At 51.7% G+C, this 14,715-nt stretch overlaps 2 protein-coding genes across 2 annotated transcripts; both read right to left on the reverse strand.

Annotated features, from left to right (window-relative positions):
* Positions 1 to 1,167: 1,167 nt before the first annotated feature.
* On the reverse strand, positions 1,168 to 11,405 carry LOC133356291 (collagen alpha-1(I) chain-like). Its single transcript, XM_061573726.1, has 6 exons — positions 11,275 to 11,405; positions 10,339 to 10,551; positions 9,303 to 9,460; positions 8,279 to 8,449; positions 4,728 to 5,116; positions 1,168 to 4,308 (listed from the first exon to the last, which is right to left on the reverse strand). Exons 1-6 carry the CDS (start codon positions 11,365 to 11,367, stop codon positions 3,830 to 3,832), a joined length of 1,503 nt encoding a protein of 500 aa, XP_061429710.1. The 5' UTR covers positions 11,368 to 11,405; the 3' UTR covers positions 1,168 to 3,829.
* Positions 11,406 to 11,448: 43 nt separating this feature from the next.
* On the reverse strand, positions 11,449 to 14,636 carry LOC133356207 (histidine-rich glycoprotein-like). The gene is made up of 2 exons (XM_061573583.1): positions 12,833 to 14,636; positions 11,449 to 11,533 (listed from the first exon to the last, which is right to left on the reverse strand). The coding sequence occupies exon 1, from the start codon at positions 14,634 to 14,636 to the stop codon at positions 13,068 to 13,070; it is 1,569 nt and encodes a 522-aa protein (XP_061429567.1). The 3' UTR covers positions 11,449 to 11,533; positions 12,833 to 13,067.
* Positions 14,637 to 14,715: the final 79 nt, after the last annotated feature.

Below are 14,715 nucleotides of genomic sequence, written 5' to 3' on the forward strand. Positions count from 1 at the left end.
CTGAATGAAACAGCACACGAGCTTGGAGCATATATATAAGCTGGGCGCCTTGACAAAGGAATTTGCATATCAAAAGGAATTTAGCATATTGGAAGGACGTAATAAACCATTTCGGATCTTAACTGATTGTGTTCACGTTTACGGTGACTTTCAGACCGCGTTCCACTCACTGGCATAGTGCAGTGTGCAGAGTAATGTATGGTGTCGTAATTGTATAGTAAACATATAGCAGTGTGATACACATTAGGGTGGGTAGAATAATACATAGTGTTATATTAAAATGGATAAGGCAGCAACTGCAGCAGCAGCAGCAAGTGCAGCAGCAGCAGCAACTGCAGCAGCAGCAGCAGAAACTGCAGCAGCAGCAACTGCAGCAGCAGCAGCAGAAACTGCAGCAGCAGCAGAAACTGCAGCAGCAGCAGAAACTGCAGCAGCAGCAGAAACTGCAGCAGCAGCAGAAACTGCAGCAGCAGTAACTGCAGCAGCAGCAGCAGAAACTGCAGCTCCCTTTGATGCTGTTAATCCTGCATAATGCACATGCATATGCAGTACTAATCACATTCCTGCTTTTCCCATAAATATGCTAAATTCCTTTTGATATGCAAATTCCTTTGTCAATGCGCCCAGCTTATATATATGCTCCAAGCTCGTGTGCTGTTTCATTCAGACTCTGTCGCCTCGACGGACCTGGTTTTCACCTGAGGACGGCTGCTTGCGTTGTGGCCGAAACGTCGTGAGAATTGTTTTATTATGTTTTATTTTTATTATTTTATTACTTCCCTTCTACGTGACTTTACCGAAAGAACCAAGAAGATGAATCCCTGCAGTCACGAAAGCTTTAAATCGAAATCTTCTTGGTTCTTTCGGTAAAGTCACGTAGAAGGGAAATAATAAAATAAATAAAATAAAACTTAATAAAAAACAATTATGTTTATTAAGTTTTATTTTATTTATTTTATTATTTCCCTTCTACGTGACTTTACCGAAAGACGTAGAAGGGAAATAATAAAATAAATAAAATAAAACTTAATAAAATACAATTATGTTTATTAAGTTGTATTTTATTTATTTTATTATTTCCCTTCTACGTGACTTTACCGAAAGAACCAAGAAGATGCCGTCATTACATCGAATGTTTTTATTGTGATGACGTTTTTACAGGGACCCGTCCGGCGATGACGTTTTCAGTTTTTGCAGTTTTCATTTATTAGGAACAGCCCTGTGAGCCATGCGGCTCTTGACTCGGGTCCAACCGCAACAAACAAAAACATGAACAAGAAACATCTTAAAGTGATACTCTTAGGTGTTTTCGGTAAAGTCACGTAGGTAAAAAATAAAAAGTTAATGAAAGTAATAATGGAAATAAAATAAAAAATCACGACGTTTCGGAGGCAACACAAGTCTCCGTCATCAGGTGGGACCGTCACAGCTAAAATTATCGTGAGGCTTAAATATCTAAATGTGTCGTTAAACCCGCCACCACCCGACACAGCCAACTAGTAAGGGTTGTCACGTAAACAGAACGTGGACAATTCGTCACTAGTACAGCACTAGTGTGTAGTGTAGTGTATTGCGTATAGTAGTGTAGTGTATAATGTAGTGTGTAGTAGTGTAGTGTGTATAGTGTAGTGTATAGTGTAGTATACTAGTACAGCACTAGTGTGTAGTGTATTGCGTATAGTAGTGTAGTGTTTAATGTAGTGTGTAGTAGTGTAGTGTATAGTGTAGTATACTAGTACAGCACTAGTGTGTAGTGTAGTGTATAGTGTAGTATACTAGTACAGCACTAGTGTGTAGTGTAGTGTATTGCGTATAGTAGTGTAGTGTATAATGTAGTGTGTAGTAGTGTAGTGTGTAGTGTAGTGTATAGTGTAGTATACTAGTACAGCACTAGTGTGTAGTGTATAGTATAGTGTTGTAGTGTATAGTGTAGTATACTAGTACAGCACTAGTGTGTAGTGTATAGTATAGTGTTGTAGTGTATAGTGTAGTATACTAGTACAGCACTAGTGTGTAGTGTATAGTATAGTGTTGTAGTGTATAGTGTAGTATACTAGTACAGCACTAGTGTGTAGTGTATAGTATAGTGTTGTAGTGTATAGTGTAGTATACTATTACAGCACTAGTGGGTAGTGTATAGTATAGTGGTGTAGTGTATAGTGTAGTATACTAGTACAGCACTAGTCTGTAGTGTATAGTATAGTGTTGTAGTGTATAGTGTAGTATACACGTACAGCACTAGTCTGTAGTGTATAGTATAGTGTTGTAGTGTATAGTGTAGTATACTAGTACAGCACTAGTGTGTAGTGTATAGTATAGTGTTGTAGTGTATAGTGTATTATACTAGTACAGCACTAGTCTGTAGTGTATAGTATAGTGTTGTAGTGTATAGTGTAGTATACTAGTACAGCACTAGTCTGTAGTGTATAGTATAGTGTTGTAGTGTATAGTGTAGTATACTAGTACAGCACTAGTCTGTAGTGTATAGTATAGTGTGTAGTGTATAGTGTAGTATACTAGTACAGCACTAGTGTGTAGTGTATAGTATAGTGTTGTAGTGTATAGTGTAGTATACTAGTACAGCACTAGTCTGTAGTGTATAGTATAGTGTTGTAGTGTATAGTGTAGTATACTAGTACAGCACTAGTGTGTAGTGTATAGTATAGTGTTGTAGTGTATAGTGTAGTATACTAGTACAGCACGAACCGGTGTGTTGGAGAGCCAAGCCACAACATTTGCAATCTGAGTACGACGTTTCGCTAGTAATCACAACCAGCATCATCAGGCGACAGCCAGATTTGTGGAGAAGTCCACCCGTTTCGTTCCTTAAATAGAGGGACAGATGTGATGACGTCACTTCTGTGCTATTCTTGCACGGGTTAATGAATGCATATTTATATGGTAAGCAACGCACATTATGCATGAGCATTATGGGAGCCCATTGTTCTTGTACTTCCTGTCGATTGTGTGAACTAAAATAGCCGTACCAACGGTAATCCCTGTTGAAGTATGGTGGCCTGTATAGGCATGCATTTAAACAATGAATTCTTTGATAATTCGCTTCCAAACAGCACTAAGTCTGTAGCTTTTTTGTCTATTTTAATAAATGTTAAAACTGACTTCTCGCTGACGTTAACGCATGATGCATGAATGATCTTTTTTCTCTCAGAAAGTATTTTGTTAACAAGATGATTCAGGTGCTTTGTGCTCCCCCGGTACCGTTGCCGTTCCGTCATCATGTGCACTGCTGCACTACGCTACTGAGGGCGATATTGGCACGTACAATTAAGATTGATTGATTGATTTGTATAACGTTTTCAATGGAAGCACCATGAACAAATCATTATTCCACTTAGACTTTTGACTTAGACTTCAAATCTAGATCGATCTATACCCTTGTAAAGTTCACTATTTCATATTCATTAGCATTTGTAGATGCTTTTTATTTACCATACTTCACGTATTCTGCTGTACTGTAAAGATTACCATACTCGAGTTCGTTCATCCATTGGTGACAATGTTACATCCATTCGTGTAACACAATGCTCAAACGTGGAAAGTACACCGTAATCCGAGGACATGTCAAATAACTGACGTTCAGAAAAAAAATCACACTTCACGAAGACACGTCATCTTGCGTGGAGGAGAAACAAAAATAATATTACAATAATGGCAACTGTTTGCCAGGACAGTCTAAGTCCACATTTCTCAGAAGGGTTCCCGGTCTTCTCCTCCTCTTCATGGCATCTCCACCTCCTCGTCGAGGCATCTACTTCCCCTCTCCTCCTGCTCCTCCCTCTCCGCCTTCTCCACCTCCTGTCGCTCCTCTTCACGGCAGCTGCTCCTCAAACAGCACGGAGCACAACGTGGCGAGCACCGCCGGGGCCCCGTCTCCCTCCTCCTCCTCCTCCTCACGCGGGCCCTCCCCCCTCTCCTCCTCCTCCTCCGTCCTCCGCTCCATCTCGTCGGCCGTCCTCGGTGGCACGGCAATCGCCGTGGGCCCCGTAGGCCCCGCGAGGAACGGGGCCGCCGTGACGCCGACTCTACCCAGCGCGGCCGCCACGGTCGGGCCCACGCGTCGACCTGCACGGCCTTCCGCCTCCTCCTCCTCCTGATACGCCCCTCGGCGACGGTCGCTCGTCCCGGTAACGTGGAGCTGCGATGCAGGGACGCACGCGGGCCCCACGGGGCCCAGGAAGGGGCCCGGGTTCGAGACCGGGCGAGCGGCACGGCCGGGAGAGAGGCCCAGCACCGTGGGCGAGAGCGTGGGCCCAGGACCGTTCATTGCGGCTGCGAAGGCAACGTCGCCTAAACGCACGCAGACGGAACATGCACGGAGACACTGAGACTTTTGCATTTAAACTGGAACCACAATTTTGCGTTGTGTTGTCACTGCGCTCAATGGCACGTTTCCTGTACGCGGCTTTTACTTCAGCACGTCGGTGTGATGGCGAGTAAACCCACAACAATTACAATTGAGTACGACATTACGCTGGTGATTTACAATTAGCTTCATCAAGCGATTTGCCACACTTTATCATGGTTGGCTACGTAGGGTGCAAAATAAGTTCACCGTACATAGATTAGCACGGTTGGCTGCGTATGGTGAAAAATAAGTTCACCGTACATAGATTAGCACGGCTGGCTACGTAGGGTGAGAAAGAACGTCACCACACACACACGGAGAAGGAGAGGCACGGGAAGAGGCACGGGGAGCAGCGACGTACCGGCGGCGACTCCAGCGCTCCCACGAGAGAACGACCAGCCGCCTTCGCCGCCGCCGTCCTTCGCCGCGGGACCCGGGGAGGGGGCCGCACGGGGGTCCCACGGGGGCGGCCGGGGGCCGGCGCCGCTCGACGACCACGACGACGACGACGCGGAGGGCGGCCGCGTGGAACCTTCCGGGGCGAGGGCTCTCGCGTGGCCGTGCTGCGGCCCGACGCGGCGGCCGCCTCCACCGCCGCCGTTGTTGTCGTCGTCGAGATGACCGCCAGCGTCGTCGAGATGACCGCCAGCGTCGTCGAGATGACCGCCAGCGTCGTCTCCGTCTTCTCCTTCTTCGTCGTCGCCGTCGTCGCCGTCGTCATCCCCGGCACTGCTGCCCCCAGTCGGCTCGCTGAAGAAGAGCGTCCATGGAGTGTGGCATTCATTGGCCGCTGAGTCTAAACTAAACACGTTGTTTTATTTTTACCAGGTTAAGGCGCCACTTAGCTACGTGGCTCTTGTTCAGACGCGACCTGCCCGTCAACGAAGTGGCTTGTCACGTGGAAATCTGTAGCAGCCAAATACTCCAAACCAGTGGTTCTGGACCTTGACTGCAGCCCTATTCTCAGAAAGGGTATCTCGCAGCCCCAGGTGAAGAGCCACTGATCGTAGCGCATGCTTTGAAATGTGGAGGGAAAAACCGGAGAAAAATCCACACGGCCATGGGGAGAGACACGCAAACTCCAAATATACAGCAGCAGCAGCAGGCATCAGTGTCGGGATCGAACCCGCGAACTCCTGCATACCAGGCGAGGTAGTTAACATCTAGCTGCTGTAGCACCCCACGATGGTGAAGTCCACCTACGCATCATCAGCCTGATTGACGGCCTCCTCCAATATCAACATTGCCGATAACATGACGATCATCATCATCTCCATTGTCACGTTCGTCGGTTCCATTTAACTTCACAACAACAGTCGAGAGATAAACTCAGTCCACTCCCGCCGCGCGTCCCCACCACGGCCAGCGCCCATCATCTTCCCTCTAAGAGGGCGATAAAATGACGACCACTTTGTGGGAAATTAACAGATGTTCTATGGGGTATCTATGCGAGTCTATGGGTCTCTATGTGAGTCTATGGGTCTCTATGTGAGTCTATGGGTCTCTATGTGAGTCTATGGGTCTCTATGTGAGTCTATGGGTCTCTGTGTGAGTCTATGGGTCTCTATGTGAGTCTATGGGGTCTCTGTGTGAGTCTATGGGTCTCTATGTGAGTCTATGGGTCTCTATGTGAGTCTATGGGTCTCTATGTGAGTCTATGGGTCTCTATGTGAGTCTATGGGTCTCTGTGTGAGTCTATGGGTCTCTATGTGAGTCTATGGGTCTCTATGTGAGTCTATGGGTCTCTGTGTGAGTCTATGGGTCTCTATGTGAGTCTATGGGTCTCTATGTGAGTCTATGGGTCTCTGTGTGAGTCTATGGGTCTCTATGTGAGTCTATGGGTCTCTATGTGAGTCTATGGGTCTCTGTGTGAGTCTATGGGTCTCTATGTGAGTCTATGGGTCTCTATGTGAGTCTATGGGTCTCTGTGTGAGTCTATGGGTCTCTATGTGAGTCTATGGGTCTCTATGTTAGTCTATGGGTCTCTATGTGAGTCTATGGGTCTCTATGTGAGTCTATGGGTCTCTATGTGAGTCTATGGGTCTCTATGTGAGTCTATGGGTCTCTGTGTGAGTCTATGGGGTCTCTGTGTGAGTCTATGGGTCTCTATGTGAGTCTATGGGTCTCTATGTAAGTCTATGGGTCTCTATGTGAGTCTATGGGTCTCTATGTGAGTCTATGGGTCTCTATGTGAGTCTATGGGTCTCTATGTGAGTCTATGGGTCTCTGTGTGAGTCTATGGGGTCTCTGTGTGAGTCTATGGGTCTCTATGTGAGTCTATGGGTCTCTATGTAAGTCTATGGGTCTCTATGTGAGTCTATGGGTCTCTATGTGAGTCTATGGGGTCTCTGTATGAGTCTATGGGTCTCTATGTGAGTCTATGGGTCTCTGTGTGAGTCTATGGGTCTCTATGTGAGTCTATGGGTCTCTATGTGAGTCTATGGGTCTCTGTGTGAGTCTATTGGTGTCTATGTGAGTCTATTGGTGTCTATGTGTGAGTCTATGGGTCTCTATGGGAGTCTATGGGGTCTCTATAGGAGTCTATGGGAGTCTATGGGGTCGCTATAGGAGTCTATGGAAGTCTATGGGTCTCTGTGTGTGTCTATGGGTCTCTGTGTGAGTCCATGGGTCTGTGTGAGTCTATGGGGTCTCTATGGGAGTCTATGGGTCTCTATGTGAGTCTGTGGGTCTCTATAGGAGTCTATGGGAGTCTATGCGAGTCTATGGGTCTCTATGTGAGTCTATGTGAGTCTATGGGGTCTCTATAGGAGTCTATGGGTCTCTATGGGAGTCTATAGGTCTCTATGCGAGTCTATGGGGTCGCTATGGGATTCTATGGGGTCTGTACGCCAGGCCGTGCACCTGGCGAGCGAGGAATCTGGGCGGTGCCTCCCTCGGGGCTTGGAGCTGCCAGGTGTCGGCTCTCGAGACCACGTGGCATAGGGGGCAGCGGGGGGGGGGGGGTTCTGGGGGGAGGGGCGGGGCAGGGGGGGGGGGATGAGGAGGCTTGTCCACGCACTGGCGAGCAAGAGAGGTCAGTCCAGCACGGAGGCTTTCCTGGCCACAGTTCTCCATAATGGGGTCTCTATAGGGGTATCTATAGTGACTCTATGGGGGTCTCTATGCGAGTCTATGGTGTGTGTATGTGAGTCTATGGGGTCTCTATGCGAGTCTATGGGGTGTGTGTGTCAGTATTCTTCATTGACGGTAGCAGTCAGCGCGCTGTGCTGCGACCCGGGTTCGATTCCGGCTCAAGGCCAACACCCGTGACGATTATCTGAACCGGTCCTGGGCCTCCCCTAGGTCGACTCAGCCTCAAATGATTACCTGGTGCGATGTAGTAGACATCGCCACTCGGGAGACAAAGGCGGCCGGGAGTGGTGCTGGCCAACCACCCATCTTGTACCGTGCCGGCCTTCATAGGTGCTCGCTAACAGAACTTGCCCCTACAGTCTGGTCAGGCTATACGGGGATCTTTGTCTTTTGCGTTCTTCACTCATTTCCAGACGGGGGGGCCCAATCGTCTCGCTTGAAAACTCATTCCTTTAGAACCGCTTTTCGTGTTGAGTTTTCTGTCCTTCCCCCGCGTCTCCGATTCCCAGCGGCCGGCTACGTACGGTGCCAAAGAAGTTCAGCGAGCACCGCCGTCCTTCACCGCAAGGCCCCTGACGTGCCCCCCCCCCCCCCCCCCCGACAAAACACCGCCACCACCACCACCACCGCCATCGTCGTGCCCGTGGTCGTGCTGCTGTCAAACCCCCACGGGTTTCAAACGCGCGGGCGGCCCTCGCTCGCGCCGGCGAATCGGCCCCCCACCTTCCGAGAATGAGCGACGAGCTCGTGGCTCGAGGTCTCTGCGCGAGATCCGGGGGTGGCCGCGGGAGGAGGGCACAGAGGGACCGCGCTACTCGCCTGCGCCGAGGTTGTCGCCGGTCCCCCGCCGGGCCTGGCGCGCGGTCGCGCTGCCGCCGGTTCTTGAACCAGTTGGCGACCTGCGTGGCGGTGAGGCCCGTGGCGCGCGCCAGCTGCAGCTTCTCCTCGGGGCTCGGGTAGCGCGCGCCGCCGTAGCTCTCCATCAGCGCCCTGCGCCGGCAAAGGCAACGTCAAGAGAGGTGGTCCACGACAGACCCCGGCAGCAGGAGCGGGCGCTGTGTGGGGCGAGTGGCGCTAGCGGGGAGCAGCGATGAGCGACCGGCGCGGCGGGCAAGGGGGTGGGGTGGGTGGCCAACATCGCGTGAAGCCTCGTGGTGTCGTGATGCCTCGAGGCTCCACTGCACTGTGGCTTGTTTGTATGTTTCACTTGTTTTCGCTAATCGGAGGTGCGTTGGGGGAAGGACAACGAACTAGACGCAAAAAGAAGTTCTAAAGAAAAGAGTTGGCCAATCTAGATGATGATGATTTAAAAGTGCACAGCATACTCTTTGGTTTTTTCGGTAAAGTCACGTAGGTAAAGCAATAAATAAAATAAAATAAATGAAAACTAAATTAAATCACGACGTTTCGGAGGCAACACAAGTTTCCTTCATCAGGTGTAAAAAAGGGCACAGCAAAATAACACCCAGTGACTTCCTGATATAAGAAGGAAGAGCGTTCCAGACGGCCGCGGGAGCAGCGCATCTGAAAGCGCCGCGCGGCGATGCGGTGACGCCCGGAGGAGTTGGCGTGATGGCGCTTGACGCCCCATCGACGGACTCAGCAGCGACGTGCTGTCATTTCATTTCGTGGCGAGCGCTCTGCGTGCTACGAGCGATGGCGCCGCCACCGCCGCTCCAGAAGCTCCCGGCGCACGAGGAGCCAAAACGTCGGACACCGTGCCGAGCAGCGCGCCGTTCAAGTACGCCGATTAGTGTTTTTTTACTTTTTTTTTACTTTGTAACTCGACCGGGCGACAAACGATCGCGAGCGCCCTTCCCGATTGTGAGCGCGTGCGCATCACCCGCGTGCTCGCTCCTTGAAGCAGTAGCTCGTGCGCTCGCCGTCCCAGATGGTGCGGGGCGGCGGGTGCCTCTTGCGCACGCGGTATTTGTCCACGGCGCCCAGCGCGCGGCCCCTCGCCCGCTCCGCCTCGAGGTAGCGCGCCCGGAACCACAGCGCCTGGCGGCGGCAGCAGCAGTAGCGGCAGCAGCGGCGGCAGCGGCAGCAGATAATTTACAGATGAGAGAGAATGAGAATCTGTAGGTGAGAGAGAGAATGAGAATCTGTAGGTGAGAGAGAGAGAATGAGAATCTGCAGGTGAGAGGGCGAGCAAGTGACCTGCAGGTGAGAGAGAGTGAGAATTTGCAGGTGAGAGGGTGAGAATCTGCAGGTGAGAGAGAATGAGAATCTGCAGGTGAGAGGGCGAGCAAGTGACCTGCAGGTGAGAGAGAGTGAGAATTTGCAGGTGAGAGGGTGAGAATCTGCAGGTGAGAGGGCGAGCAAGTGACCTGCAGGTGAGAGAGAGTGAGAATTTGCAGGTGAGAGGGTGAGAATTTGCAGGTGAGAGAGAATGAGAATCTGCAGGTGAGAGGGCGAGCAAGTGACCTGCAGGTGAGAGAGAGCGAGAATTTGCAGGTGAGAGGGTGAGAATCTGCAGGTGAGAGGGCGAGCAAGTGACCTGCAGGTGAGAGAGAGTGAGAATTTGCAGGTGAGAGGGTGAGAATCTGCAGGTGAGAGAGAATGAGAATCTGCAGGTGAGAGGGCGAGCAAGTGACCTGCAGGTGAGAGAGAGTGAGAATTTGCAGGTGAGAGGGTGAGAATCTGCAGGTGAGGGGGCGAGCAAGTGACCTGCAGGTGAGAGAGAGTGAGAATTTGCAGGTGAGAGGGTGAGAATCTGCAGGTGAGAGAGAATGAGAATTTGCAGGTGAGAGGGCGAGCAAGTGACCTGCAGGTGAGAGAGAGAATGAGAATCTGCAGGTGAGCGAGCGAGCGAGTCACCTGCAGGAGAGAGAGAGAGAATGAGAATTTGCAGGTGAGCGAGCGAGCGAGCGCGTCACCTGCAGCTCCGCGTGGTGGCGCGCCTCGAAGTCGTGACCCTCCAAGACGTCGTACAGCTCCCGGTAGCTGCCCGAGTGGAAGGCCACGTGGGCGCGGGCCCTCAGCACGGCCTCGTCGCGGGACGCAGTCGCAGGCCCCGGCAGGGCCCAGAGGAAGCGGGCGAGGCGCGCCACGTCACCTCCTTGCTGCAGCGCCTCGCACACGCACGCCACCTGGGCCCGCGGGGAGAACGCCCAGACGGGCCAACGCGTTCCTCTGCACCTACGAGGCTGATGGCTCTTTGCTGTTGTTGTTGTTGTGCTGTTGTTGTTGTGCTGGTGTTGTTGTTGTTGTGCTGTTGTTGTTGTGTATTGATGGATGTATCGTCGTGGCGTGCTGTGGGGACCCCACGTCTTAACATAATGGGCTCTCTTGTAAATATCTGGTAGTTCATGAGTAATTAACTGCCGGTAGTTCACCAGTAATTAACTATTGGTAATTAACTACCGGTAGTTCACCAGTAATTAACTATTGGTAGTTCAGTAATTAATATCTGGTAGTTCGCCAGTAATTAACTATTGGTAGTTCAGTAATTAATATCTGGTAGTTCACCAGTAATTAACTATTGGTAGTTCAGTAATTAAGTAATTTCTGCTAAACTCCCACCCGCTCCCTCGTGATGGTTTGGGTCAGGGCCACGTGCACCTTGACACATCCCAGGACAACTCTCGCCGCTGCTGCCGCTAGGGCGGCTACCGGGACACTCGCTCCACATCCACGCCAGCGAACCCCCCCCACCAGCAGCCCCCCAACAGCCCCCCCAACAGCCCCCCCCCCCCACCAGCCCCCCTACCAGCCCTCCCCACCAGCCTTCCCCACCAGCCCCCCCACCAGCCCCCCCCGCCCCCCCCCCCACCAACCCCCCCACCAGCCCCCCCACCGCCCCCCCCCCTCACCTGCTCATCAGAGAAGCCGGTCATGAGGCCTCCTTCCGGGACGCCAGCCGCTCCACTCCCCGCTGCCCCTTGGGGTCCTGGGACAGAGGCCATGGACCCAGTGTCCTCCTCCTCCTCCTCTCCCCCACCTCCTCCTCTCCCCCACCTCCTCCTCTCCCCCACCTCCTCCTCCTCCTCTCCCCCACCTCGGTGTGCCCCTGCCGAGCGTGACGACCCCGGGGTCTCACGGCGACTCGCGCGTACGAGAGACGTGGGAGCACTGGACAAGACACAGACAAAGGTCCCCCGGATAGTCTTAACGGGCTTTTTGGGGCAAGTGCTGTTCGCGAGCAGCACTTGCCCGATGAAGGCCGGCACGCCGCGCGAGGGGGTGGGTGGCCAGCGCCACGCCCGGCCGCCTTTGTCTCCCCAGTGGCGATGTTTACTACGCACCGCACCAGGTACTCATTTGAGGCTGAGTCGACCTAGGGGGGTTCAGATAATCGCCGCTTGTGTCGGACCTGGGTCGCTGTGTTCGTAGCGCAGCGCGCTGACCACTGCGCCACCGCTCCCCACTCACGTGCACACCTGCACACGTGGGCACAGGTAGCTATAGATTGCACGTGTGACACACACGTGATGCACACGTGGGTCACTCGCACGCGTGCTAACACATGTTAACGCACAGACAAAATTGCCCCGTAAAGCCTGTGCCAGACTGTTGGGGCAAGTGCCGATCGTGCACACAGATGAAGGCCGGCGAGGCACCACGTGTGGCTAGCACCACCTAGCACCACGTAGCACCACGTGTGGCTAGCACCACGCCCGGCCGCCTTTGTCTCCCCGGTGCTGATGTTTTGTACGCACCGCATCAGACACCTATTTAAGGCTGAGTCGAGCTAGGGGAGGCCCAGGACTGGGACCGGTTCAGATATTCGCCACTGATGTTGGCCGTGATCGAACTCGGGTCGCCGGGTGTTGAGTGCAGTGCGCTAACCACTGCACCACCGCTCGACACACACACACGTGCAAGTTGACAAGTACAGCACACGAGTATCAGCCACAGCCCAAACAACAGCAGTAGCAGTAACAGCAGTAGCAGTAACAACAGTAGCAGTAACAGCAGTAGCAGTAACAGCAGTAGCAGTAACAGCAGTCATAGCATCAGTAACAACAGCAGTAGCAGTAACAGCAGTAGCAGCAGGAACAGCATCAGTAACAACAGCAGTAGCAGTAACAGCAGTAGCAGTAACAGCAGTAGCAGTAACAGCAGTCATAGCATCAGTAACAACAGCAGTAGCAGCAGGAACAGCATCAGTAACAACAGCAGTAGCAGTAACAGCAGTAGCAGCAGGAACAGCATCAGTAACAACAGCAGTAGCAGTAACAGCAGTAGCAGCAGGAACAGCATCAGTAACAACAGCAGTAGCAGTAACAGCAGTAGCAGCAGTAATAGCATTAGTAACAACAGCAGTACCAGTAACAGCAGTAGCAGCAGTAACAACATCAGTAGCAGTACCAGTAACAGCAGCAGGAACAGCATTAGTAACAACAGCAGTAGCAGTAACAGCAGAAGTACCTGCAGCAATAACAGTAGTGCTGGTGGCAGTAGTAGCAGTAGTACTCGCCTATGTGTGTGCTTGGTGAGTGTGTGTGTGCGGGGTGAGTGTGTGGTGAATCTGTCTATGTGTGTGTGTGTGCGGGGTGAGTCTCTGAGTCTGTGTGTGTGTGCTGGGTGAATCTGTCTGTGTGTGTGTCTGTGTGTGTGTGTTGGGTGAATCTGTCTGTGTGTGTGTTGGGTGAGTGTCTGTGTGTTAGTGTGCTGGGTGAGTCTGTGTGTGTGTGTTCTGAGTGAGTCTGTGTGTGTGTGTATTCTGGGTGAATCTGTCTGTGTGTGTGTGTGTGTGTTGGGTGAATCTGTCTGTGTGTGTGTGTGTGTCTGTGTGTGTGTGTGTTGGGTGAATCTGTGTGTGTGTGTCTGTGTGTGTGTGTTGGGTGAATCTGTCTGTGTGAGTCTGTGTGTGTGTGTGTGTTCTGGGTGAATGTGTCTGTGTGTGTGTCTGTCTGTGTGTGTGTGTTGGGTGAATCTGTCTGTGTGTGTGTCTGTCTGTGTGTGTGTGTTGGGTGAATCTGTCTGTGTGTGTGTCTGTGTGTGTGTGTGTTGGGTGAATCTGTGTGTGTGTGTATATGTTGGGTGAATCTGTCTGCGTGTGTGTCTGTCTGTGTGTGTGTGTGTTGGGTGAATCTGTCTGTGTGTGTGTCTGTCTGTGTGTGTGTGTTGGGTGAATCTGTCTGCGTGTCTGTCTGTCTGTGTGTGTGTGTTGGGTGAATCTGTCTGTGTGTGTTCTGTCTGTGTGTGTGTTGGGTGAATCTGTCTGTGTGTGTGTCTGTCTGTGTGTGTGTTGGGTGAATCTGTCTGTGTGTGTGTGTGTGTCTGTGTGTGTGTGTTGGGTGAATCTGTGTGTGTGTGTCTGTGTGTGTGTGTTGGGTGAATCTGTCTGTGTGAGTCTGTGTGTGTGTGTGTTCTGGGTGAATGTGTCTGTGTGTGTGTCTGTCTGTGTGTGTGTGTTGGGTGAATCTGTCTGTGTGTGTGTCTGTCTGTGTGTGTGTGTTGGGTGAATCTGTCTGTGTGTGTGTCTGTGTGTGTGTGTTGGGTGAATCTGTGTGTGTGTATATGTTGGGTGAATCTGTCTGCGTGTGTGTCTGTCTGTGTGTGTGTGTGTTGGGTGAATCTGTCTGTGTGTGTGTCTGTCTGTGTGTGTGTGTTGGGTGAATCTGTCTGCGTGTCTGTCTGTCTGTGTGTGTGTGTGTTGGGTGAATCTGTCTGTGTGTGTGTCTGTCTGTGTGTGTGTGTTGGGTGAATCTGTCTGTGTGTGTGTCTGTCTGTGTGTGTGTTGGGTGAATCTGTCTGTGTGTATATGTTGGGTGAATCTGTCTGCGTGTGTGTCTGTCTGTGTGTGTGTGTTCTGGGTGAATCTGTCTGTGTGTGTGTCTGTCTGTGTGTGTGTTCTGGGTGAATCTGTCTGTGTGTGTGTCTGTCTGTGTGTGTGTTGGGTGAATCTGTCTGTGTGTGTGTCTGTCTGTGTGTGTGTTCTGGGTGAATCTGTCTGTGTGTGTGTCTGTCTGTGTGTGTGTTGGGTGAATCTGTCTGTGTGTGTGTCTGTCTGTGTGTGTGTTCTGGGTGAATCTGTCTGTGTGTGTGTCTGTCTGTGTGTGTGTTGGGTGAATCTGTCTGTGTGTGTGTCTGTCTGTGTGTGTGTGTTGGGTGAATCTGTCTGCGTGTGTTCTCCGCACTGAACGCTGTGGGTGGAGCGGCGTTGGAGGCACGAGTGGCTGGGAGCGTGCGGAGAGAGAGAGGTTGTTTGTAAGTGGGCGTGAGTCATGGGCGGTGTGAGTGACACTTGAACCGGTCCAGGGGGCCTCCCCTAGGTCGACTCAGACTCAAACGAGAACAGTGTCTGG

Source organism: Lethenteron reissneri, chromosome 53 (genome assembly GCF_015708825.2).
Source record: "Lethenteron reissneri isolate LAM-NWPU_2019-01 chromosome 53, ASM1570882v1, whole genome shotgun sequence".
Taxonomy (NCBI): domain Eukaryota; kingdom Metazoa; phylum Chordata; class Hyperoartia; order Petromyzontiformes; family Petromyzontidae; genus Lethenteron; species Lethenteron reissneri.